At 47.3% G+C, this 23,950-nt stretch overlaps 2 protein-coding genes across 3 annotated transcripts; one reads left to right on the top strand and one right to left on the bottom strand.

The window, feature by feature from the left end:
* Positions 1-530: 530 nt before the first annotated feature.
* Positions 531-23,705, bottom strand: LOC122390489 (RNA polymerase II-associated protein 1-like). Of its 2 annotated transcripts, none has more exons than XM_043383497.1 (4): positions 23,675-23,705; positions 20,908-21,031; positions 18,147-18,273; positions 531-1,358 (listed from the first exon to the last, which is right to left on the bottom strand). In XM_043383497.1, exons 2-4 carry the CDS (start codon positions 20,998-21,000, stop codon positions 787-789), a joined length of 792 nt encoding a protein of 263 aa, XP_043239432.1. In that variant the 5' UTR covers positions 21,001-21,031; positions 23,675-23,705; the 3' UTR covers positions 531-786. The 2 variants fall into 2 exon arrangements, with proteins under 2 accessions (XP_043239432.1, XP_043239433.1); XM_043383498.1 differs by lacking the exon at positions 23,675-23,705 and adding an exon at positions 22,895-22,994.
* Positions 3,274-7,599, top strand: LOC122390488 (peroxidase-like). The gene is made up of 2 exons (XM_043383496.1): positions 3,274-3,355; positions 5,109-7,599. The coding sequence occupies exons 1-2, from the start codon at positions 3,338-3,340 to the stop codon at positions 7,431-7,433; spliced, it is 2,343 nt and encodes a 780-aa protein (XP_043239431.1). The 5' UTR covers positions 3,274-3,337; the 3' UTR covers positions 7,434-7,599.
* Positions 23,706-23,950: the final 245 nt, after the last annotated feature.

Genomic DNA, 23,950 nt, shown 5'->3' with positions numbered 1-23,950 from the left:
TAAAGATTTGGAACGGGCTTCCAGCAGAATTGTACATTCGCCCTCAGTCCGTCTTTAAGACAGGCTGGATGCACAACTGGGAGTCGATCTGGTACTCCACTCCTGTAACAGACTGAGTACTAAGTGAAGTTATGGAAATCGGCGAGAACGGGCCCTACAGGACATCGTGCCTCTTTCCCCGATAACACGAAGATGAAGATGAAGATGAAGATATCACATATTGCCAGCACACATCAAGTGAAATGAATATGTAATATGTCGATGAAATTAGACAGGTTGATAACGTAAATGCAGCAACAAAGATCTGTCATAAATCGCTATTCAAGAATTGTATAAAACCATTGATTGTTAGTCGTTGTCATCCGCGGTGTAATCGATATCAAGTTACAGGTAATCGTGTATCTAATTTAAACTTAATATTGATTTAACGACTAACAATCAATGCTTTTATACATTATTTTAGAATAACGATTTACGACGGTTCTTTGTTGCATTTACTTTCTCAAATATGTACTCGTAATACCCCACGAATGACAATTTCTCCCAAATCTGCTACCCCATTTCCGCTGCCAATAATAGGTGCCCACTGCTGTCGGAGTTGGTCGTTAACCCATGTGACGTCCGTTGAATCGCGCTGCATCATTCAACATGCCGATTCACCCTCGCAACAGGAAAAACCAGCCGAGCTAGCCACTTGTGATGGCCTCGGGACGGACACCTGCGATTTGATTAACTACGACATCCCGGCTTTATGGTACAAATTACTGGGGTCACTGAGGTCACAAATCAGAGCAATGCAAGTGCAGAATCGACAGGTGGCAATATCTCACCTTCAAAATCGAACCGCGCGGTGAATCCAGTCTTCACGTTCTCGACTTTGGGCGCAGGTAGTTCAGTCATCCAAAGCAGCTTTTCTGGCTCGATTTTGTCCATGTGAGGCCAGGCACGCGCCTCGTCTATGTCGATTGGAAGCTGATCTTTGACCTTTTCCAGCTCTGCCATCGCCGCGTCGTTAGGAGGCGTCGTATCCATAGGAGCACTGACCTCCCCCGCCGATTGTGTTGTGGACTCGCCCTCTGGATGTCCGGCTGCGGCCTGGCTCGGAGCAGCGTCGCTCGGGACGAGTCGACTTCCATCCTCTGGGGGAGGTCGCTTGCTGGGCTCAGGAGCAGCGGCCGCGCGGCGTTTGCGAATGAACTCGAGTAGTTTGGGGTCGATGCTGGTCGCGAGCTGCTGCTGAGATGCAAGTCGTTCCTCCTCAGTCATGGCGGCCAGGGCGGCGGCGTTCTGCTGGTGGATGGCCGCCGCCTCTTCGGCTGAGCCCAGACCGGAGCCGTCCACCACCGCACTGCGGCCATCTGAGGCACATAGGGACGGGTCGCGGGTCAGGTCGGGTCACACCAGGGTCGTCACCCACCGCACTGTGGCCATCTGAGGCACATAGGGACGAGTTATGGGTCAGGTCGGGTCACACCAGGGCCGTCCACCACCGCACTGTGGCCATCTGAGGCACATAGGAACGGGTCACGGGTCGGGTCAGGTCAGGTCAGGTCACAGCACCACCACATTACAGTCATCTGTGGCACAGAGGGGCCATAGGTCACATCAGGTTACCAAACAGCCGTCCACCACCACACTGCGGTCATCTGAGGCACAAAGGGACGGGTCACGTCATGTCAGGTCAGGTCAGCAGGTCATACCAAACACCAACACACTACGGCCAGCTGCGGCACGAAAGAACAAGTCAGGTCTAGTCACACAGGGTCGGCCTGAGTACAATGGGGTCATATGGATATATATGGACGGGAATAGGTCAGGCTAGGTCACACGAAACATAAAAAACATTCATCACCACACCTCGATCCAATTTTCATAAATTGAAGCCATTTCGGGAGCGGGCCCAATGAAACCCAAAGGAAGCGGATGGAGGGCAGGATGAACCAATACAATACCGATATAATATACCGAGGATACGTATATACGACCAGCAAACACAACATTTGAAACAGGCATTAAACAGTTGGGTTCCGGTCTGCGGGCCGGAAGCTGCTTACCCTATGTAGCTAGAATGATGATGACATAATTCAGGCCATAAGTCATATCCATTTCATGCAAGTGCACTCTGCATTGTGCAATCGCACGCCCTAAAACTGCTTCCCCCAATCGCCGTGCGTTTGATAGGAAACCAGGACAGAGGATATCAGGCTGGTGGAGAGCTGTGACAATGATAAAAACGCAGCTGTTCTCGTCTGGGATCGCTGACAGAGGCAGCGGAGGACACCTGCTAGCACTGACGTCACGAGCACGGGAGCAGTGATCTGTTTCCGCCGCCGGATCGACACCCGAGGCTGCACCGACAATGCCAGCATGTGCGGGTCTCGACATTGGGCTGACGAGTGCAATGTCGAGTCAGACTTGACCTTCGCGCCGCTTAGTCATCGTGCCGATTTTTCATTGTTTTCATTTTTTATTTTACTTTTATTTGATTTGGGGGAGACCAATACTAAGCGTCAAATCACGCGATCATATAATCACACGGTACATAACTGTGGTAGGTATATCACTTAATTTGAAATGTCACTCATAAAATATCAAATTCAATGACCTTCACATAACCAATGGCGTCACAGGTCAGGCCAACAGAAAAGTCGAGCTTCGCAAAGTGCGGCATAATGCTGCAAAACGATTTCAACAGACATGTGCCTGTAAGACAATGAATTACGATGCGCAAGTAACTAACACTTCTTTCACGTAGCAAGTAATTGGTGGTCTATTTTGACACAATGATAATGGCCATTTTGTTCTAATCATTATACCGGTCCCCAGTAGCTCCATGTCAGCTGGTAAAAGTAGATTTTTTCAATCATTTTTTTTTGCAATGAAAATGGTGTTGCCTCTCACGAATTGAATTACGATGTTTTTCACCTTTAGGCAAGGCATCAAGCTTGCATCGCGTTTCGTTTAATGAATCACAGAAACCAGACGTCGCGAATCGTCAGTCGTCTAGACCAGCCTACACTTCACGAAATGAGATCGAATCCCAAAGTAACATTGGGTCAACAGTGCATTTCAAAGTAATTTTGACCGCGTTTTATCAGCCATTCTCAATCCGTATTTCCCCATATTTCATGCTCCGTCATTCTCCTCATCGGAAGTATGTCTGGCGAGGACCGTCAGCCTGTCCCGCCGCGTTCTGATGCCTTGGCACGCAGCTGTGGCGCCCGCCGCCGGTTCCGTGCATATAAGAGGGCGTGTCCCATCCACCCCAACACAGGGGCGTGCTACTTTGGCCCACCCACCCACCAGTCAGAAGGACCAGAGCGCCGCCAGGGGCAGGATGAGGCTGACAGTGGCGGTAAGTTGGGGGAGGGCGCGACCCGAGTGCGGAAGGAGGGACCTGACAAACGGATACTTCATACCAAGGCTTCATACTAGGGACCCGACGAGCGGATAATGACGCGATAACTGCAAGACAGGCTTCAAAGCAGTTTTGCATACAACATGATATAACAGACTACCGGCTGTTCGTTTTGCATCCTAAGAGCGGCAGATTGTTCGCTAAATGTCTTAGACATATCTTATAGCTTCTAACTTTCACTTTTATAACTTTTTACTCCTAACTTTATAAATCATCACTGCATATCCAAATCATCATTCAAGCTTAGCTCGCGCCGTGCTGGGGTGGGGGCGTTTTTGCATGCTCCCCGCAAGTTTTTCAATATTTTTGACACGCCCTATCATGTATCGTTTCTGCACATATTGTGAAAATGTCGAACCCAGGTCGTTCTAGGTCAGGTCACCAGGTCACGTGAAGTGACCTCACCTCAGAAAAATTCCTATAGGTATTCGCCATAGTTACACCGACTGAACGATTGTTTTGAAACTTCAGCCAGTGATAAGGGCAGCATCATTTATAAAATGCATATCTGGGAATATTGATAACGGTGACTTAAGGTCAGCCGTCAGGCCAATTTTGTGAAATATCTATTATAGTCAAGTTAATGGGATAAAACTGAAATGCACCTCTTTTCGACAAGTCAATATAGCCACCGACCACTCTAAAACATCGGATAGCAGGCTAACATGACACCCTGAATCAGAAAATTACCAACCATGACCCCCACTTTATGCCACTGAGGTTATCTCAGCCATGAAAGCTCTCCCAGTTTCTGACGACTTCTGATAGACATACTGGAGCGATGAAAACACCTCAGATATGTTCAGCTCGACGATACGGATCGAATGATATGCAGCATGACCTTTTCCGGTCAGGTCATGACCTACACCTTGTAAGGTAAAATAATAGTTCATTCGACGCGGCTCGATCAGGGAAACACGATGCCGGCAAAATAAATGTCGTGCCAGTTTTGGGTCAAAGGTTATTACGAAAAACTGTAAAAACATCCATTTAAAGAGTTTTTGCCCTCTGCGAGTAGTGTTAGTGTTAACTTGATCAAATCTGAGGACGAACTCCAAAAAGAATGTTAAGAGTTAAATGCGCATTTCCGCGGCCCTGTAAACCTATTCATTCACGAATTATGCTCCAATTTGTCAAAAACTGTCGAAATAGGCGGAAATTGGCCTTTAATGACCTCTAGTAAACTAATCTTTGACCTGCCCTAAAAAATTACCGAAGTACTATCGTCATAATTTTTCGACGCCCTTTCGGGACGCCGCTTACCGCTTGTCGCTACGTGACCAATGAACCGAGTTAGACGATGTTTCGTGAAAACGCCCCCCCCCCCTCCCCAGCACTCCATGGAAAATTCAGACCACCAGCACGACGCGGACCAGTAACATTGTTTTCAGGAAACAATAGGTGGCTAAGTTACGGCGCGGGCTCAAATGATCGGAGTATTCCGTGAGACCAAATATCAGTTGAGGGCTAATTTCATACTAGCTTTCCGTAAATGAATGAATGAACTTGAATAAAAAGGCATAATTTAAAGTAAGTTCGACAGCGTATAACTCATTTTAACTTATAACTCAAGTTAGGTATAAATTATGTGCCTACTTATAACTCAAGTTAAAACTTATGATAGCTTTTTTCCAGTATTGGGCCGCCCTTCAAGATTCTTACGGAGCTTTGTCTTGTTTTTGTTTTCCAGCTAGCGGTGGTATCCCTCGCGGCTGCCGCGAGACACCACCACCACCACGGAGGCGGAGGCGGCGGCGGTTCGGGCGGTGGCGGCGGCGGCGGCGGCGGCGATACCTGCCGCTGTCTGCCCCCGTCACAGTGCCGCGTGGCACCGGCCGGCGTGTCTCTGACCAGCTGCACTCTGTCCGACCAGTCCACCGGAGTCTGCTGCCGACCGCCCCCGAGCGGTGGAACTACCGGGTCCCTTCCCGATCTTATCAGCTCTCGGCGCCGCGGGAAGCCCGCAAAATGCACGAGTTCGGAAGACACCAAGGGCCACGTGCAGACTGTCCATGACGGTAATACATACATACATGCATACAAGGCGGAAGAGGTGTTATCTGCGCAGAAGGACTTGGAAAGTCGCTTGCTGGAGCGTGGATTGGTGGCTCGCGGAGCGTCAAGATCTCACAGACGTCCGCAGAATTACAGTCCGGCGCAGCAGAGCTCCGCACGGCGAGCTCTCCTTCAGCTGGAGTCCTCCAAACGCTGCGACCGAGGCCGCGGCCACTCGGGTGGCGGCGGCGGCGGCGGCGGCGGCGGGACGAGCTGTCCGGACCCGTCGACCCCGGCGTGTCCCTCCTCTCCGTCCTTCCGCACCGCCGACGGCTCCTGCAACAACCCGACCAACCGGCAGCTGGGTATGGCCGGCCAGGGGATGCTGCGTCTCCTGCCGAGCCGGTACGGGGACGGCGTGTTCACACCGCGCACCCAGCAGACGGACGGCTCGCCGCTGCCCTCCGCCCGCCGCGTCAGCACCACCGCCACGACCGACTCCGACGCCGCCGACGACCGCTTCACCCTCTCCGTGATGCAGTGGGGGCAGTTCGTCGACCACGACCTGGCGCTGACGCCCATCTTCACTCTCAGCGGCGGTGCGGGCATCGCGTGTTGTACGGCGGACGGCCAGGCGCTGCCCGCTGCCGACACGCATCCGCAGTGCTTCGCCATCGATATCCCCGCCGACGACCCGTTCTACGGTCCTCTGGGAGTGCGCTGTATGGACTTTGTTCGCTCTCTGCCCGCCGAAGCTCCCGCCTGTGGTGCCACGACTGATGCCCAGCAGCAGGATGTTCTCACTCACTACCTGGATGGCTCGCAGATCTACGGGTCAAGCCTGGAGCAGCAGACACATCTTCGCGAGCTCAGCGGGGGACGCCTCAAGTCGCAGGCCGGCACGCTTCTCCCCGTTGATGATGATGCCTTCTGTGCAAACGCGACCATGCAATGTTTCGAGGCAGGCGATGAGCGGGTCAACGAGCAGGTTAGTTTGACGCTGGCACATACCATCTGGCTTCGTGAGCACAACCGCATAGCGGCTGTCCTGGCTGCGAAACACCCTGAATGGAATGACGAGCGTCTGTTCCAGGAGGCGAGACGCATTGTCATTGCCGAGTACCAGCACATCACCTATAACGAATGGCTGCCGACGCTCCTCGATCTCGACTATCTCTCTCGCAACGAACTGCTGATGGATAGCGGTGCCAGCCACTCGTTCAAGTACCGTAGAGAAGTCAAGGCGCTCATCACCAACGCATTCGCCACGGCGGCACTGCGCTTCGGTCACAGCCTGGTCTCCGGAACAATCGGCCTGTTCTCTTCGCTAGGTGTCCAGACTAGCAGCGTCATGCTTCGCGACGTCTTCTTCGACCCACACCTCCTCTACGACCCCCAGCGTCTCACGCAGCTCGCGCGCGGTCTCGCCGCCCAGCGCACGCAGAAGCTGGACGGTAACTTCGCCTCAGACCTCACTGAGCACCTGTTTGAGGCTGATGGAGCCTCTCACGGGCTTGATCTAGTCGCTCTCAACATCCAGCGCGGGAGAGACCACGGTCTGGGCACCTACAATGACGCGCGTGAGGCCACAGGTCGGCCACGTGCCACCTCCTGGGCCGACCTGCAAGGCGATATGACCAGCGCGGCCATCGAGGCGCTGCAAAGCGTGTACCAACACGTCGACGACGTGGACATCTTCATCGGCGGCGTGCTGGAGCAGCCGATACCGCATGTCATGCTCGGTAGGACCTTCAGCCGGCTGATCGGCGACCAGTTCATCCGCCTCCGACACGGCGACAACTTTTTCTACGACCTGGGCGGCTCGGAGCGGCCGTGGCGGCTGTCGGGCGCGCAGCTGGAGCAGGTGCGCCGCGCCAGCTGGGCCCGCGTGCTCTGCGACAACGTGGCGGACGTGACGCGCATCCAGCCGCTGGCGTTCCGGACTGCCGACAGCGGCTCCAACGCCGTCACCAGCTGCGGCAGCCAGGCCATCCCACAGGTCGACCTCGGCCCGTGGTAGAATAAATCAGGCTTGCTCGGAGCTAGCGCCTTCTTTGGCGACGCCGTAAGCTGTATACTAGGCAGCACTGTTTCGTGGGCGCCTCTTCCAGTTCCAATATGGGAAAAGTCTTATATCCGCGCTTTCCTACTATATATTATAAACAAATATATCTTCAAGTGCTGGAGGACTCTGTTTTCAAATGTACAAGACAAGTCTGACTTAATAGATATCAAATAAAATAATAATAATTCGAATACCCAAGCGATGCGGATAAGTACTGTCAAGCATCAAACGTCCGTGCGAGAACAATCCTTACGTGTAACAAGAGCTGGATAAATCGTTCGACGGCTGGATATTATTACATGCTCATTGTGAAAGGTAAAGATAGATGCAACTAACTTTAACCCGCGCCCCAGTGGCGGTCCCAGCCAACTTCGCCCTAGTGGGGGGGGGGGGGGGGCATATGTTACCACCCACCTCTAACTCAAAAACTAAGAGGGCTAGACAGACGCGGTAAAAAGCAGTCGATAGCTCTCGATGCGTACGTTTGAAAGGATTTCGGTCATTTTTCATCTTAGAGCAATATTGGGATCACGAAAGGTCATCAAAGGTAAAAATTTGCGAATAGTCATTATATTTTTCAGAAAACATGCCATTATCTCAGGAACTATAATAGCTAGAAAAACGCTGGGAAAAGCAATCGATAGCTTTTGAACTCTTCTTTGGTAAGGTCATCATCAAAAATGACCTCAAGTCAACGGTTTAGCCTCCAGAGGGCAAAAACTCCAAAAATAGCTGTTTTTACGAAAAGTGTTTTTCGACAATAACTTTTGACTAAAAAAGCCAGGGCATTTTTATTGCCAGAATCGTGTTTCTCTCGCCGAGACGCGTCGAATGAACTATAATTTGACCTTGAAAGGTCAACTTCAAAATTTGACCTCAGGTCAAGGTCATGACCTGACCGGAAAAGGTTATGTTGCATATCAGTCGATGCGTCTCGGCAAGACAAACACAATGAGACTAACCCCAGCGTTCTATCTCTTTCCAATCGAGAGTTATTAGCAAAAAGCTGTTTTTAGCCTCAAATGACCAGTCGGATGACCTTTCCTTGCTGATAGCCTTTCTAGAGGCTATCAGCAAAAAAGATACCTTGGTCGTCACGGGTGGTCCAAATCATTGTGATTCTGAAATATTTGGACTGTTCCTATGCGTACACACGGATCTAGAGACATTTTCGTTTTTCTCCATTGACTTATAATGGAAAGGTCACGCCACTGACCTGACCTTAGGTCACGGATATAAAAAAATCTGAGATATACAAATTGTAGGCGCCCATAACAGCATGCAATCCACCAAGTTTACTCTGACAAACACTGCAGGCTGGACATGATTGCAAACTTTTTTAGGCTTTTTTAGGCACGGACACGACCACCAGACACGACAGAACAATCGGCTGAGACTACCAGCCATTCGAACAGAGACTGGTAGGCGCCAGCTTGCGTATAGTGGCGTACAAATGTACAATGATGTGTGCCAGGGCAGAAGAGGTCACGACTCATTCAGGAAAGCACTCTACCGATTTGTACGGCGTGAACCGGACTAAAGAGTTGAGCTGCGTGTATGCATGTGTCTCCAATTTTATGTGGATGGATGTTGGTGTGTGGTACATGTGTTATCCTATTTTTAGTGCAATTTTACCAACCGGACGTGCGCAAGTGAAAACCCGAAATTGTCGGATCTTGAGCGAAATAAATGTCTATGTCTATGTCTATGTCTATGTCTATGGTCAATGTGACCATGCATATTTTTCAACATCATAACCCTCGCCCATGTAGGGGGGGGGGGGGTTGGTGCAATCCCCCCCTGAGGTTTTTCTTAGCTACACGCCGAACCGTTTCAGATAGCCTGCTCAAATTTCAGTACCCTCTGGGGCATCCTGTGCGCAACTTTTGGTATTTTTTTTTGTCAAGGTCATGTCAGGTCACGGAGTTATGACGTCATAAAGGGAACAACCTCCGGCCAGATTTACGCTAAATTGGAGATTGCTTCACATTGGTATAAATGCCGACTGACCTGACACACTGATGGATTGTTTTAGAATCACAACTGACTGATTTGACATTGGCACAATGTCCGTTGACATTTTGAAGGTTACTAAAGGTCAAGGTAAGGTCAGTGACCTCGGTTGACCTGTAATGACTTCTTGCACTTGTATGCCTTTTCGGGGTACTTTAATGCCCTGAATTCGAATTTGCTATCCATCTCAGGCATCGTCGGTTGTTTCTTGTAGTTCATTTTGGGTCAGGATCAGGTCAGTGACGTCACACGCCTGACGTGACCCAATGCACAAATGACCTTGCAGACTTCCGATGCTCCCAACGCATCATTTTTAGGGTTATGACATCGAAATACACACCAAACGATAGAGAATTGATCAAGGATCACGATAGTGAAGGTTTCAAGTCGATATCTCTTACCGTTTTGCCGCAATCGGCGCGGAAATCTGAAAAAGTTAGATTTTTCCCGAAAATTTGACCTTTGACCGGTCATAAGTAGGTCAAATGTTGACCTAGGACCAAAAATATACCACCAATCGCGAGATCTCGTTGAGAGCAATCCGTTGGTCTTTTCCGCTAAGCTCTACGACGCTCCGTTTTCAAACGCCGGGGGGTCGCACCAACCCCCCCCCCTGCATGGGCGAAGGTGGCAAAACACCGTTTACGGGCGAGGGTTAACTTGATCTGGTGACCTGACCTGACATAACCTGGGGTCAAAAATTTCACACATTGTCCAAAATTGATGTGGAAAAAGCTACTCCAAGCGGCGCGGCGCTACGCGCCGCGGTTTTTTATTCACACGCAAAAAACGCGACAGGGTGGTAACATATGCCCCCCCCCCACTGGGGCAAAGGTTACATAGGGTAGGGTGGGGTAATTTGAACATGTGGGGCAATTTGAACATAGTGTGAAAAACACAAAATTACGGAAAATCCATAAGTGGCATGACAATAAGACCAATGAGGGAAATCATCGTAACTAAAAGGGCTGTCATATGAACGGGGTTTAAAGTTTCAGGGAATGAATATGTTGACGCACACTGTAAAAAAGCATTTTCGCAAGTAAAAACGCCTAAAAACACGTCATTGCAACTTCATTGCAGCGCAAAATCTTGCATTGCTAGCGCCTAATACGCCACGGCTTTTATTGTACAATGACCTAATCAGTTCCTTCAATCCAAGAAATTTGCTTTTGAAACCTGTTTTTAAATATGGCAAAATAACTTTTAGCGTGGGGTAATTTGAACATAGTGTGAGAATTTTAGTGAAGACAGTGATTGCTCCGAAAAAACAACGCTCCCAGTTTTTTTTTTGCCAATACTTTCGAGCCAAAGCAGTAGCAGATTAGTGATGCCAGTTTTATAAACTTTACGTCTAATATACGTCTAATGTCCGGCATTTTCGTTGATTTCCGTTCAAAAATGTTAAAGTCAGCCATTTGTCCAAATATGTCCAAAAATCACGCATTAATCAACACTCAAAACTGTCATTTAAATTGCTTATAATGTAATTTTACCAGCCGAAAAGTGTTCATTATATTTAGAGCCTAACAAGCTTTCCATGCGCCAATCAATGCTATGCACGATTACTTTATCAAAAGCGCTGAAGTGTAGCAAGCCATCGTCCAATGTTGTCCAGTCTGCTACCTTTGTCCAACCAATTCCGAATTGGACATTGGACAAAATCAGAACTCCAAATATCCAGGTTTCGATTGGCACCACTATAACAGATGCAGTAAGATTGGGAGAGTTTTTGTCGAACAAAAATGATAGACGTTCTCGGTTAAAGGGACTATCCCACCTTTAACATGGGGTTTGAGTTGAGATAGCCAAGCTTGCGGCGAGGTTCAGAAACCACTATCTATCTAGGTTGCAACCCCCGCGGCCTCTTGGTGTTGAAGAAATTCGTTCCCTTCATTTGAAAATGGGCCTTGTACAAGGCCCTATCTTCAACATGGAGCGACCGTTAGTGTGACGTCACCTCGTTTAGTCATTCTGATTTAAATGGGTTTGTTCGTTGAAAAATCGCTTAAAACTTGGTCTGAACTTTGTTGTGGTGCCTACAGAGTAAAAAGAATCAGCTTTATGACAGTAATGTGGCCTGGGGAAGGAGGTAATTTTGGACTGTGACGTCACATATTTGAAAGTTTGTGTTTGGAATATGGGAAGCCTAAGATGTTTAATGAAAAATAAATGCCAGAACAGTGTTCCTGGTCATCCAATCTATAAAGTCGGGTACAATTTAACTGGTTTTAACAACATTTTAGAAGGTGGGATTATATATTCCCGACCGGGGCTGGGAAAATTTGGATGCGTTTTATTCACCGAGGTTTTTGTGCGGAGGACCGAGTGCCGGTAGGCACGAGGTCCGTAGCCAAAAACCGAGGTGAATAAAACCCTAATTCAATATACCCTGAATAAAACTGCATTTTCACAGCCCAAGCACGGAATATATAGTCTACGACATGGAATGGACAAGATCGAGATTTCCTGTAACTGCCGAGTTTTTGGCGACCTGATGATTTAGTCGTGCGGATTCGCTGTGGTTACTTCCTTTACGAGGATGAAAGTATAGTTGCCAGACCGATAACTAATAGGGGAAGGTGGGGCATAACGGGGCGTCGGGGTACCGGGGCAATATGAGAAGGTGCATTTTATTCTAATCAGGTGTTGCTGTCTGGAATCACTTCTGACAATTCAAACTTCGCTCGTTTGCCGCCCTTTTCCTGTGGACGCCGGCGGGAGGCGGCGTTGCTGAGGATGGTGGGTAAGGTTTTTTCATGGTGCTGATGTATTTTTCAACATTCGTTTGGTAACTTCCTAGGTGAAAATCCGTTCGAGTAGGTTTGTCATAGTCAGTGAAAGCAATGACTCTCGTCCTAGCCAACATTTCGCTGCGATAGAAAGTTGCCGGCTGTTTTGATAAACATGAACGATCCTGCTCTATTGCCAATGTCCTTCGGGGGTTAAAACGGGTTTCCGGTAGAGGCGATATGGGGTGGCGAATTTTACCACATTTTACCACATTTACCCCATTTACGTGCCCAGAAGTGCTTTTTTGTTACAGTTAAAACTAGTTGCCTTTATTGGCCCACTCACGTTTCATGAATGCATTTAGATGAGGGGTTGTGTTAAACGTTTCAAACGTTGTCATAATGTTTCTTCATTATAAGTAGGTACACAAGCACCGTGTATGTGCCTAATATATATTTTTGCCGAGATAAACTCTTTCATTTTCAGTAGCTTGGATCTTGGTTTAAGCGGCGAGTGCACAGGAACGTGCACCCAGCAGCCTGACACAAGTCCCAGATTTTCACCACGCCTTTTATCGTTTGTCGCAGTCCTCGAATGGAGTCGATGCTGGCGCCGCCACCGTCAGTCCACCGCTGCAGCCAGGCGTCGCTCTCCTGAAGAAACTGCATGTGTTCTCCCGCCGTTGCTGGATGGAGGCTGGATATCGCGCGTCGCTTTGAGCAGGGGTCGAACCGGGCGGAAGAGTTTAGCACATCGAGCAGGTCGTTGAGGCGCAGCAGGAGAGTAGCAGTCGGGAGTGCAGTGCGCGGGAGCTTGCCGTGGGTCGCATGCAGTGTGATTGCTGCTGCTACTGTCCGGCTCATCACCTGTAGGGCATAGCTGACTTTCATTTTTCAAAGCTGTTTGGCCTGATGTGTTTCTGGCTTAGTTTTGGAGCAGCCCGTGGGAAAGAAGCGCATTCCAGTGCGTAGAGTGTTTCTAAATGACTCCAAGAGGCTACTTCACCGTCTACTTCAATATCGTATTTCATTAATGCATTTCGTATGCATTTGAAGATGTGAGGCACGTCATACAGAGCAGCAACCTCGTGCCTGTCCACGGTGAACAAGCCGGTTTCCGCAGCTCCGAGCAGTCTGTAGGTTGCCTGGTTGTTCTTTGACATGTCACAAGTTGTAGCTAGCACAGTGAATCCCGCTGTTGTTGTTACACGTTGGACACATTGTGTTAACAGCTGCTGCTGCACAACGGCCTTGGTCGTTCCGTAACTCAGAAAGAAACCGATGGGCTGTTTCCAGCGTTTGGTGACACTGACGCCCCGCACCATCATGACCAAGGCGTGGTCGGCGCAGGCATTGGCGCGGCAGAGAGAGCCATGATCAGTGAAGCCCTCGATGACGTCATCACCCCGCTGGTAGGCCAACCTTGGTTTCAGCTGCATTTCGTCGAACGAAATGATGCACAGCTTGTCCTTGGCACTTGCTCCGGCGAACTTCTCTTTTAGGAGAGCCAAGATACTGATAGCGTCATGAAAGCCAGGTCGCATCTGTATTTTTTCCATCTTCCTCCGCAGAGTTCGAGGATGGGGAAGGACGTACCGTTTTTGTAGGAACCGATACGCCCTGGGACCAAGGCTATATATAGTCCTGGGACCCTGAAAGTAGAGCGCGAGTGCTCGCACTTCCTCATCTTCATCAAATTTTAGACGAATGTCATCGAATTTCATTTAATTTTAGACCAATGTTAAAACTCTAATGCAATGAATATGTATAAATGCTCCCGTAACAAAGTGTGCTAAAAGTTTCCAATAAAATATACGGTTACCATTTCGTCACAGTCACAACTTGACCCTTGAAAATGAAGACGAATCATTCGGACGATTGTTAAGAAAAAATGTATGAAATGTTAAGAAAATATATGAAAATGTAAACCACGTGGAAAGAAATTCATCCGCATCCTCCGGATCTCCGGATATTCATCCGGCAAAATCCTTGATTTTTGGTTACACACGTGGCAATGCTAATCGAAGCTCCTGTCCATTCCATGTCGTAGACTATATATTCCGTGGCCCAAGGTTGGGAACTGGGAAGAGATTTACCACATGCCGTACCGGCGCAACAGTTAATATCATATTCATTTGATATTTTACACTTTAATCTTAATATTGTGTTAATATTATATTAATACTATGTTCATATTTATAGTCACCGTGATTATTTTTTTTTTGTGTTTTTCATTATTAGGCTGCGTTGAGTATGAAAGATGAAATTCCTACTTCCCCCTTATTTAGGGTTTGAAAATGGCACAGCCGTCATTAGCGTATTGATCATGGTCACCAATAACTCTCACTGTCTGGCGGCGAGCTGTCGAGGAGCTGCGTGTCGTCTGCATAGCAAACCAAACGGCCGTAGGGAAGATGTCCCGGAAGATCTGCCACAAATATGCTGAACAAAATAGGTCCCACAATAGATCCCTGAGGAACACCGAAGTTCACAGGACAGATCTTGGACCCACCTCGTACCATTTGCCCCCGTCCGCTTAGGTAACTGTCGAACCAATGTGAAGGCACACCCATCCATGCCATTTTCTTCAAGAGGACGCCGTGGTCAACACTGTCGAAGGCCTTACTGAGGTCGATCGTCGTTATCGACGTGAGCTCACCGTTGTCGATCTTATCAACGGCCCACGATACTGCGTCGAGTACGGCGTCCTCCGTGGAGTGGCCACGGCGGTAAGCGTATTGACATGCGCTCAGTAGACGGTTGTCATACAAATAATCACTCAACTGGGTGCACACTACACGCTCAGCGATTTTAGACATGACAGGCAGTAAAGAGATAGGCCGGTAATTACCAGCTACACCACGGTCGCCAGCCTTATGAATAGGGACCACACAAGCTATTTTCCAGCTATCAGGAAACACACCAGTAACAATCGACTTATTAATCACATGAAGCAGCAATGGTCCAATAACGGCGAAGCAGCGACGCACAGCTAAAATTGACACACCATCCATACCAACAGCCCTGGAGCTACTCATGTGACGCACGGCTGTTGAGAGCTCCGGTAGAGTGATAGGCGTCAGCTCAAAACCGGTGGCGCATACTACTGGGGGACTAAATGAAAAAGCTGAGGATGAAGATGGTGAAACGCCAGAAGTTAGAATAAAGATATGGAGTCCAGCAGGAGTGAGGAAACCGTGAGGAAAACTAAAAATTGGGTGTAACGCTGAATCAAACGGAAACGCGTCTTGGATCCCAGCTGGAACAATATCAAATGTTTCATTGTGGCACGTTAAGATGCTTCACGCATTTAAATTGTTCGTTTTTTTTTTTGCGTGCATTATGTAGAAATAATGATTATTCCGACCATGTTCTGCAGCAATAAATACATTGGCATTGGAACGATAACCTTGTTTAGTTGAATTACGTTGACAGCAAAAGTATGTAAACACGCAGTCACTTACTTTTGCTGTTGCTGTTAGTGAACACACAATCCGTAAATATCTTCTTTGAAATTGGTTCTTCCGCTCAGAATATTCAGTAAAACTTTGTCTGGGAAAATCAAAAAGCCCTAGGGCCGAATCGTTTCCCAAATACCTTCAACATTAGCCGAGGCAGGGTATATAGAACAACGGGTACACCAACGACGCGGAAAGCGCCCATTTTACCTGGATGAGTTACATGGTAGGTGATATATTTTTTGAATATGGAAAAAATAGAGTATTCTATTCTGACGAGTAAAACCAAATTCATAAAGCAGTTATTTTTTAAATATATGTACCAGAAATAACATACTGACCATAGTTTAAAACTTAGTCTAAAGTTAGTTGAAAAGCGTATAGTTGATACTAAGATGGAAGGAATCAATGGAAGGCGGAAATGGCGCAGCTGTTTCATTCTTAAAACGTGTTCGCAAGCAGGATTTACGTGATGCTAGCGACATCTATTAATGTAATCGGGGACGCTGATTGGCTGACCGAGTCGGTGAGCAGTATCACTAATGTACGCCAGTACAGGGTTGAGGCAATGTGCGCATGCGCAGGAACTTGTGCTCTCATGGAGGGGCTTTTGGTACCTTGGGCAGCGCCCAATGCTTTTTGGACCTGTTATGGCCTCCGCATCGAAAAATGCTAGATAGAAAGCTTGTAGAGGAGGCTTGAAGCTACCTTTCCCCACAATAATATTGGCACTTTATCTTTTAGCTTACGCGTGAGGCTCGCTTGAAAAAGGTCGATTTAACATGGAAACCCTATGGGGTAGTAGTTTTTGAGCGCCCATTTGGCCTAATGCTACCAACTGTTACTGGCTACCCCTGAGCCGAGGCGGGCCGAAGCCATTTCCCAAATGCACGTGCTAATGTTAAAGGGATATCTCGGCATGTGGTAAAGTCCCTTTAATTGAAGAGAAGCGAATTCTGTCAACTGACCGGCGTGCATCGTGCAGATATTGTTACTCTGCAATGCAACTGTTATTTTTGTCGTTGTGTTGATTTTTCAAGTGAAGGCATGTTTAGAATTGTTCTGCCTATTTGTTTATGGGTCAAACAACATCGGTGCTGGCGAGGCTATCGTTTTTATGACAGGTAAAGGCAGTATGTTCAAATTACCCCACGGTGGGGCAATTTGAACACACCGTGGCTTGGTGGAGAAGTGAGGCTATGCTATTCAACGTATGCTCGGCTCGTCCAAAAACGAGGCTTGCATGGTGAAAGCAAGTGACACTTGCGCTACTGAAGCAGTTTTTCCTCATCCAGGGTTGAGCTGGAATTTGGTACAACGGAGAAGACGTAAAAATATGTTCAAATTACCCCACACTACCCTATCGGCAAATAAATGAGGTTTATCAAAAATGCAAAGGTTGAGGCCCATCACTGAATTATAAACAAGAATGGATTAATCTAAAGCGGAAATTCATTTCACTTCATATTCGAGACATGACATGTCCTGGTTATTCCCTATTCGGGGATGCATCTACGATTGTTCTGCCAACTACAGAGCCGGGAGAAACAATTTAGCCCCGTGACCGTCTACCGTAGACCGCTGGTTTACTGGAACAGGAGCCGGCAGAGATGCACTAATGGACGTTTGGGTGTTAAAGACAGACTTGGACTGACCTCTAGCGATCGACCCGGCTCCACCGACCAGAACCGTAACCATGCTAACTCACTGAACCCAGGCAAACAGTTTAATCACTCACTGAACCCAGTCAAACAGATCACTCACTGAACCCAGGAACAGTTTAATCACTCACTGAACCCAGTCAAACAGATCACTCACTGAACCCAGGCAAACAGTTTAATCACTCACTGAACCCAGTCAAACAGATCACTCACTGAACCCAGGCAAACAGTTTAATCACTCACTGAACCCAGGCAAACAGTTTGATCACTCACTGAACTCAGGCAAACAGTTTAATCACTCACTGAACCCAGGCAAACAGTTTAATCACTCACTGAACCCAGGCAAACAGTTTAACCTAACACCAAACATGATATACAGTTTCATTACTTCACCTTATCCTCAAAGTAAGTGTACAGTGTACAAATAATTTTATCGAAAGTTTTCAAATTTTAAAGTTATCAAGAATAACCATAGGCGCGGGAAACCGGGGGGGGGGGCAGTGAGGCAGCCTCCCCTCCCCCCAACTCTGGGGCCGTGAGGGCGGTGCCCCACAACTTTGAGACAGAATACAGCACTTTTTTTTTGTTGTTGTTGAGAAAGACTAGGGATGAAAAACAAGTGGGCCAAAAACCGGTGAGAAAACTAGATTTGGTGGTAACCTAGGCTGATCTGTATTTATTATGGTCTCTATTATTCAAGGACAGCTAGCAAATTAAGTAGGAATTTTCGAAGACAACTATTATGGATTTGGAAAAAACCTTGAAATTGCAAACACAACCGGCCATTGGCCAGCCGCTGCTCACCTGAAGTGAACTGATCGGACGCGCTAAGTGACGCAGCTGGGGGTGCTGCCCTCCTTTGCTTTTCTGCCTGTCGCGCAAACAGGCTCCTCTTCCTCCCGGAACTGGGACGATCGGCATCTGATTCGGCCTGGAAAATAATACCGTCAGTATCAATAAGCACTCACGGGACGTCCCTCATGGTTTTCGCAAACACAATAGGGTAGCTAGAATCGAATCTTCATATACGCTTTACATCGCACAGTTCAATATACAAATAACACCGAATCAGCAGCTCGAAGACAAGCTCAGTTCGTTCGCCCATCGGTGTCGACAAGGACGAAAATCGTACTGGTAATGAAACAGTCGCGGTATTACTGATATTGACACCTCCACCCCCTCCCCCCTCCCGCCGACGAGGCGACGAGGATCGAATTCGACCGACGGAAAGTCGGACAGGCAGCGGGGGGAAGAACGCACCACTCACACGACGGTTCATTAATTACATGCACAAAGAGGACGACTTACATGGATGTCTAATCATGAATGTACATGAAGGCTTGAGCCGAGAGAGACCCTGATAAACATCCGCACCTGTTTCCGATCAGCTATGGTTTGGATTGGGTTTGGATAAGCCACCAAAACTTTATTGATGCCTCTCTCGTTTTAGCATATTAGCGAATAACGACCATGATTTTTCTTTTTATGACAACCGCTTAGCACTGGGATTATCAACAGTCTGAGAAGATTAAAGGTACGCATATTTATCTGTAAGCCTCTCAAGCGACTACTTGAGGCCCATCTAAATAGGCTCGTTAATTAAAGGTAGTGTGCCACCTTTGAAAGATTTCCCATTTTATTTTTCCTAGGATAAGAAGCTTCTGTTTTTACCTAATATCGCAAAAAAATCAAAAATGGGCCTGGAATAGTGCCTTTTTCGCCTAAAAGTTTTTCGGTTTTTAGATATGTATCTCTATTACTATTTGAGGAGGGTGCGTCTGTCCGTTACCGAGGTCCCGACTTGGTGGTGCTTTGCGTGGACTACAGGCCAGACCGTTGCACCTAGCCCGGTGAAATTTGCACAACTTATAGATCAAGGATGCGCGACGTGCCTTTGAGGGGTCTCAGCTCGATCGGATTGATAGGGAGCGCGTGGCGCGTGCTCAAAAAGTGCAAATTCGCGTCATAGACTTTACATGTATAAATCGGCGTGCGAAATCGGGCGAAAACGGCTAATTTTGGCCGACACGGGTCCAGTTCCCGTGCAATATCTTGGTGACCAGGGGTCCGACCGGCACGGGGAAAACAGCATCGTGTACAGAATTGAACGGGCTATTGAATGGTGTGCAATGCAGAGGATAGCACGCGCCACGTGCACCGGAGAGGGCACTTTTATTTGAAAAATTGCGGTTTTTGAGGGATTTTGGAATTAATTTTATTTTTAGGTGACCGTTAAACGGAGCGAGTTGAAACAACGCCTGTTGACAAGAGAAATGTACCGTCTCTCATGGGAAAATTGTGAATAGCTAATTGATCGACGACAAGGTGGTATAAATCGCTGGAGAAAATGGTTTTTGTCGATGATGTGCCGCTTTCTTAATTACACGGGTTTTGCTGCATAACCTGATATGTTTCGCAATTGAAACTGGTACTGTTTGAAAGAGCATTCAATTTTGTCGAAGATACACCCAACATTTTTGCATGACAAGCAACAATATTCTAAAAAATGCAAATGTTTCAAACCACTACATAGTCATTTTTACCGAAATTCATCGATGGTCCTCAAAAGACTTCACGCCAGTTTCCGAACCATTCTAAAGTAGAACGCATGATAATACGACACGGGCACCTCGATGCGATGTATCTTTTTGTTTTCTTACAAAATGCTTGGCCGTCAACTCAAAAAGCAATCGAACGAAATGGATATTTACCAACCAAATCGACACAGACCAACCCACGGGTCAAAAAATCCCCCCTTAGCGTTGCGGAGCACGCGGGTAACCCTAGTAACAACTATAGTGGGCTCACCTGCAAACAGGCGTCGGGCAACAATCGCGAATGCGGCGCACTTGTGACAATAAGCAAAGGTCATTATAGTGTTACGACCATACGACGTTCGGGAATGAGTTATCAGCTGTCTAATCGTAGACAACACAATGTCGAGCCTTAAACTGTAAGCCCGTATTGGTATTGTTTCTTTTATTTGGCTGTCGAACATTATTTATGGTTTGAAATATGATTTTATGTAAAATAATTGATATGAAAAAGCCGTCTTATAAGTTATGACCCCATTTCACCACACGCAAGTGGCAGAAATGACAATGATCAGCTGACGCATTTTTCTTGGCCGAAGTCAGAGCGCGCGGCCCGACGCACCACGCGTATTTGGAAATTCCGACCTCGACGAGCATCAGAAGCCACCTAACAGGCGTGTTCGAAACCGCAGGAGATGATGAACGGGTTTATCGAAACTTGATTGGATGAGCATATCGGTAATAGCGATTTCAGTGTGTGCATTTATTGTTCATAGTGGTGTGAAATGTGGTTGGGGTACGACCGACAACCCGTCGGGGCGAATTTCGCACTGGGGTACTCAAAATTTGAAGAATTTAAGACGTTTCCATGAGTTTTGAAGGTATGGATAAGTTCTAAAAATCCGGTTCTCCTTATCTGGGCCATTAACTCCATACGGTCCAAGAAAGCTGGCACACTACCTTTAATTACTTTCATTGGTACAGCAATAGTCGATGTTAAAAATATTCATGCAACACAGGTACCTACTTACTGCTAGTTTTTGTGGCTCCGGGAATCCTCTTTGAGTTGTTAGTGCAGGCGGTTTGGCATGGGCAGAGCTCACATTTCTTTCTATTATCTCCATTTTGATGAAGTAGAGCTGTTAGCTATCGAACCTGGAACAGTGGCACAGCTCAGATAATGGCGCATACCAACAGTTCACGGTGTTAACATTAACACAGAATCAAGAACACCACTCGGTTACCATAGAAGATGGCTGATTAAAAATGCAGCCAAATGAGTTTCACATAAGACTACAGGGTATGGCAAAAGTTTTGTCCCCTCCCCATAACGACACTTATCCGGCGCCTAATCGTTTCCACTCCTAGGGGATAACAGTCCTGGCTGCACTCCTACATTTTTTGGTCCTTGGCCGCGGAACATGAGGTCGCGAACTGACCTCGGATCAGCGGTCGCCGAGCTATGGCCACTTTCACACAGAATGTGTCTTTCCAAACGGCCAGCCGCAAAGTTGAGGTCAGAGACTTCGAGCTCGGGGAGCGGAATCAAACACTTAGTTGGCATGCTCCTAACAGATGACATGGCGTGCCATATCTGCCTTAACTGGTAGCTGATCGGCTTGCAACATCTGCCCGCACAGTCCGGCGCTGGCTGTAGTAGAAATATACGACTGCTGGCAGCGTTGCTGATTGCACCAGATCGGGGCATCAGCCGACTGTGACAAAAAATCACCCAGATAAAAGCAGCTGGAAGTCATTCCACCAAAGCCCACCGGAGGTGCAAGTCGAACCAGCCGGACTTCTGAAGGAAAGAGGTGTTGCCCGACTACAATCTGGACCTAATCCTGATCGAAGAACTTTAAGCTATCGTCCAGCAGGACCTGGACAAAAACCAGTGGCGAGCCTTTGCACCGAGCAGGCACAGCTAGAATGAGCATGGTCCAAATCAAGCTGTCTGTGCTGCACAACCTGATCACCAGCAAACCAAACTATGATTGTGCGTACAAGAGTGTTCACTCTTCACGGGGAATATACTAAGCACTACAAAGAACCACTACCTAAATAGCTTTCTAGAGTGCACATTTTTATAGAAACTAACTTGTACTGGACCCTATAATGGGGGTCTCTTGGTGTGTTCTTATTCTGATTAAAAAAAGTCAAAATTGGGAATTATCTCTTCTCAGTATACCAAGCACAATTGAGCACAAACAAATAGTGACAGAGTATATTCTGAGGCTGCTGATGTCTGCATCAAATTCAAGCCTCAAGGCTATACAGAGCCAGTCTGCAAAGTATGGCTCGCAGGTCGACGAGGCACACCGGCCCAAGTTCAAAATCCGCACCAATCCTTCAAACAGAGACAGAAAATCCGCACCAAAGCTGGCTTAGAGTACAAAAAAATCTACACAAACCCGCACAACTGACCAGTTGAAAGCCGCACTGACCTCCATTGAGTCCATTCAAATTATTGATATGAGTCACAAGCCTGCTGTCTCAGTAGTATGGAAATAAAACGAGAGATACGCACTGCAAGACTAGAACAAAAAGCATGTCACACCAATACGATAATTCTTTCTAATACCTGTCCCTGGCGATTCATCCAGGGTGATTATTGTGCGATGTACCATGGCTACCCTAATGGTGTCGACACTGCCATTTAGCTAAACGGCTTGACAACTTGTGAAGGCCCCAGTTACAAAAATAGAAATATGAACGGCAACAAATGGGTCCATCGCATGCATGCATTTTCTGCATTTCTCATTAGGTCATTAGCTGTATCAAACAACACATTTGATAGGCAAGTCATTCACAGCGGATTTGACTACTTAGCTGCGGCAAAGTGGTGGTCCTCAAGGCCTGCCATCAGCCATGCGGAATGCGCATCTCGCCCTACCTACCACCGAGCGACAATGCCAAATGATCACATGAGCCGAGCGTATCTGATTCACGAATGCTGCAGAAAGCAGAATGCAGCACTCAGCTTCTTTCAACGCAACCTATTAGTTGCGTCAAACGTACCTACCCGATAAATTGTTCGCATTTGACTGCTTGAAGCAGCCAGCGGTGATTTGCTGGCACTCCTATCGGCCGTACAAATCTTAATCCCTCTCATCGGCCGTGCTCATCTCTCTCACTCTACCACAGGCGCCTCACAGAGCGAAGCGGTGCGTTTCGTGTTGTAACAGTGCAAAGAGTGCGAACTTGCGGGAGACCCAACCCACGTGATTGATGGGACCACCAGCACTGGTAGTCCGTTCTGACCATCACACATTTATTTAGACCCGAGAGCACACTGAATTACGTTATGCTGAAGCTCTAACAATATTTTTTTTATTTTCCTCATCTATCTCGTCTGGTCTGTCATGTCCATCACCTAGCCAATTTTGCACCGCACTTGAGGTACTAAATCCGCACTGCACCAAGCCAAATCTGCACCGCACCAAATCCGAACCAGCTGAATAGGTAAGCCTGCACCAACAAGATCTCATTGAAACTGCCATAATTTGCAGACTGGATACAGAGGCTTTCTCACAGCCTTTACCCGTTAACAAAGTTGTTGTGCATTACAAACTGAAGTGCGACAGTACAAAGCGCGGTCGACATCCACAGCCTACAGGGTAAAAAATAAAGTTTGTCAGGATAGCAGGCAAGCTAAAGTAGCAATAAGTATTTGTGGATGGACAGATCACAAATGCATATTGATATAACCACAGTGTATATAAATACAATAAGTATAAATAGATATAACAATAACCAGTTTTAAAAGCCAAAAACTAAATCTGAAAACATCAACTGAACCCCATCAACTGAAAAATATTCATAATTCTTTGACGCAAAACACCCACGTGCATTCAATTTGCTAATTTCCTGTACCTAATCTAGTTATGTTCAGTGGTATGCTTATAAACCTAAAGTCCTGTAATTTCCATAGCGACTGAAGCAACAAACCAATAGAAGATGACTTTTTAGCATCGTAACCATAGTACCCCAGTTCCTAACACTTTGTAGCTCAGATATGTACAGAATCGATGTCTCAACTGCGTATTATTAGCCTACTTTTTCTCAACGATCATC

This window comes from Amphibalanus amphitrite, unplaced genomic scaffold (assembly GCF_019059575.1).
Source record: "Amphibalanus amphitrite isolate SeventyFive unplaced genomic scaffold, NRLGWU_Aamphi_draft 000397F_arrow, whole genome shotgun sequence".
NCBI classification, from domain to species: Eukaryota; Metazoa; Arthropoda; class Thecostraca; order Balanomorpha; family Balanidae; genus Amphibalanus; species Amphibalanus amphitrite.
Note: the sequence above shows the minus strand (reverse complement) of the source record. Positions and strands in the feature narration are given on the sequence as shown.

What these genes read in the sequence shown, in the direction of transcription:
- LOC122390489 (XM_043383497.1), bottom strand. Translation starts at nt 21,000, where the DNA reads ATGGAGATAATAGAAAGAAATGTGAGCTCTGCCCATGCCAAACCGCCT. An exon ending in CGGAGCCACAAAAACTAGCA is followed by an intron (nt 18,274 to 20,907) that starts GTAAGTAGGTAC and finishes ATTATTTTCCAG; the next exon opens with GCCGAATCAGATGCCGATCG. An exon ending in GTCCGATCAGTTCACTTCAG is followed by an intron (nt 1,359 to 18,146) that starts GTGAGCAGCGGC and finishes TATGTGCCTCAG; the next exon opens with ATGGCCGCAGTGCGGTGGTG.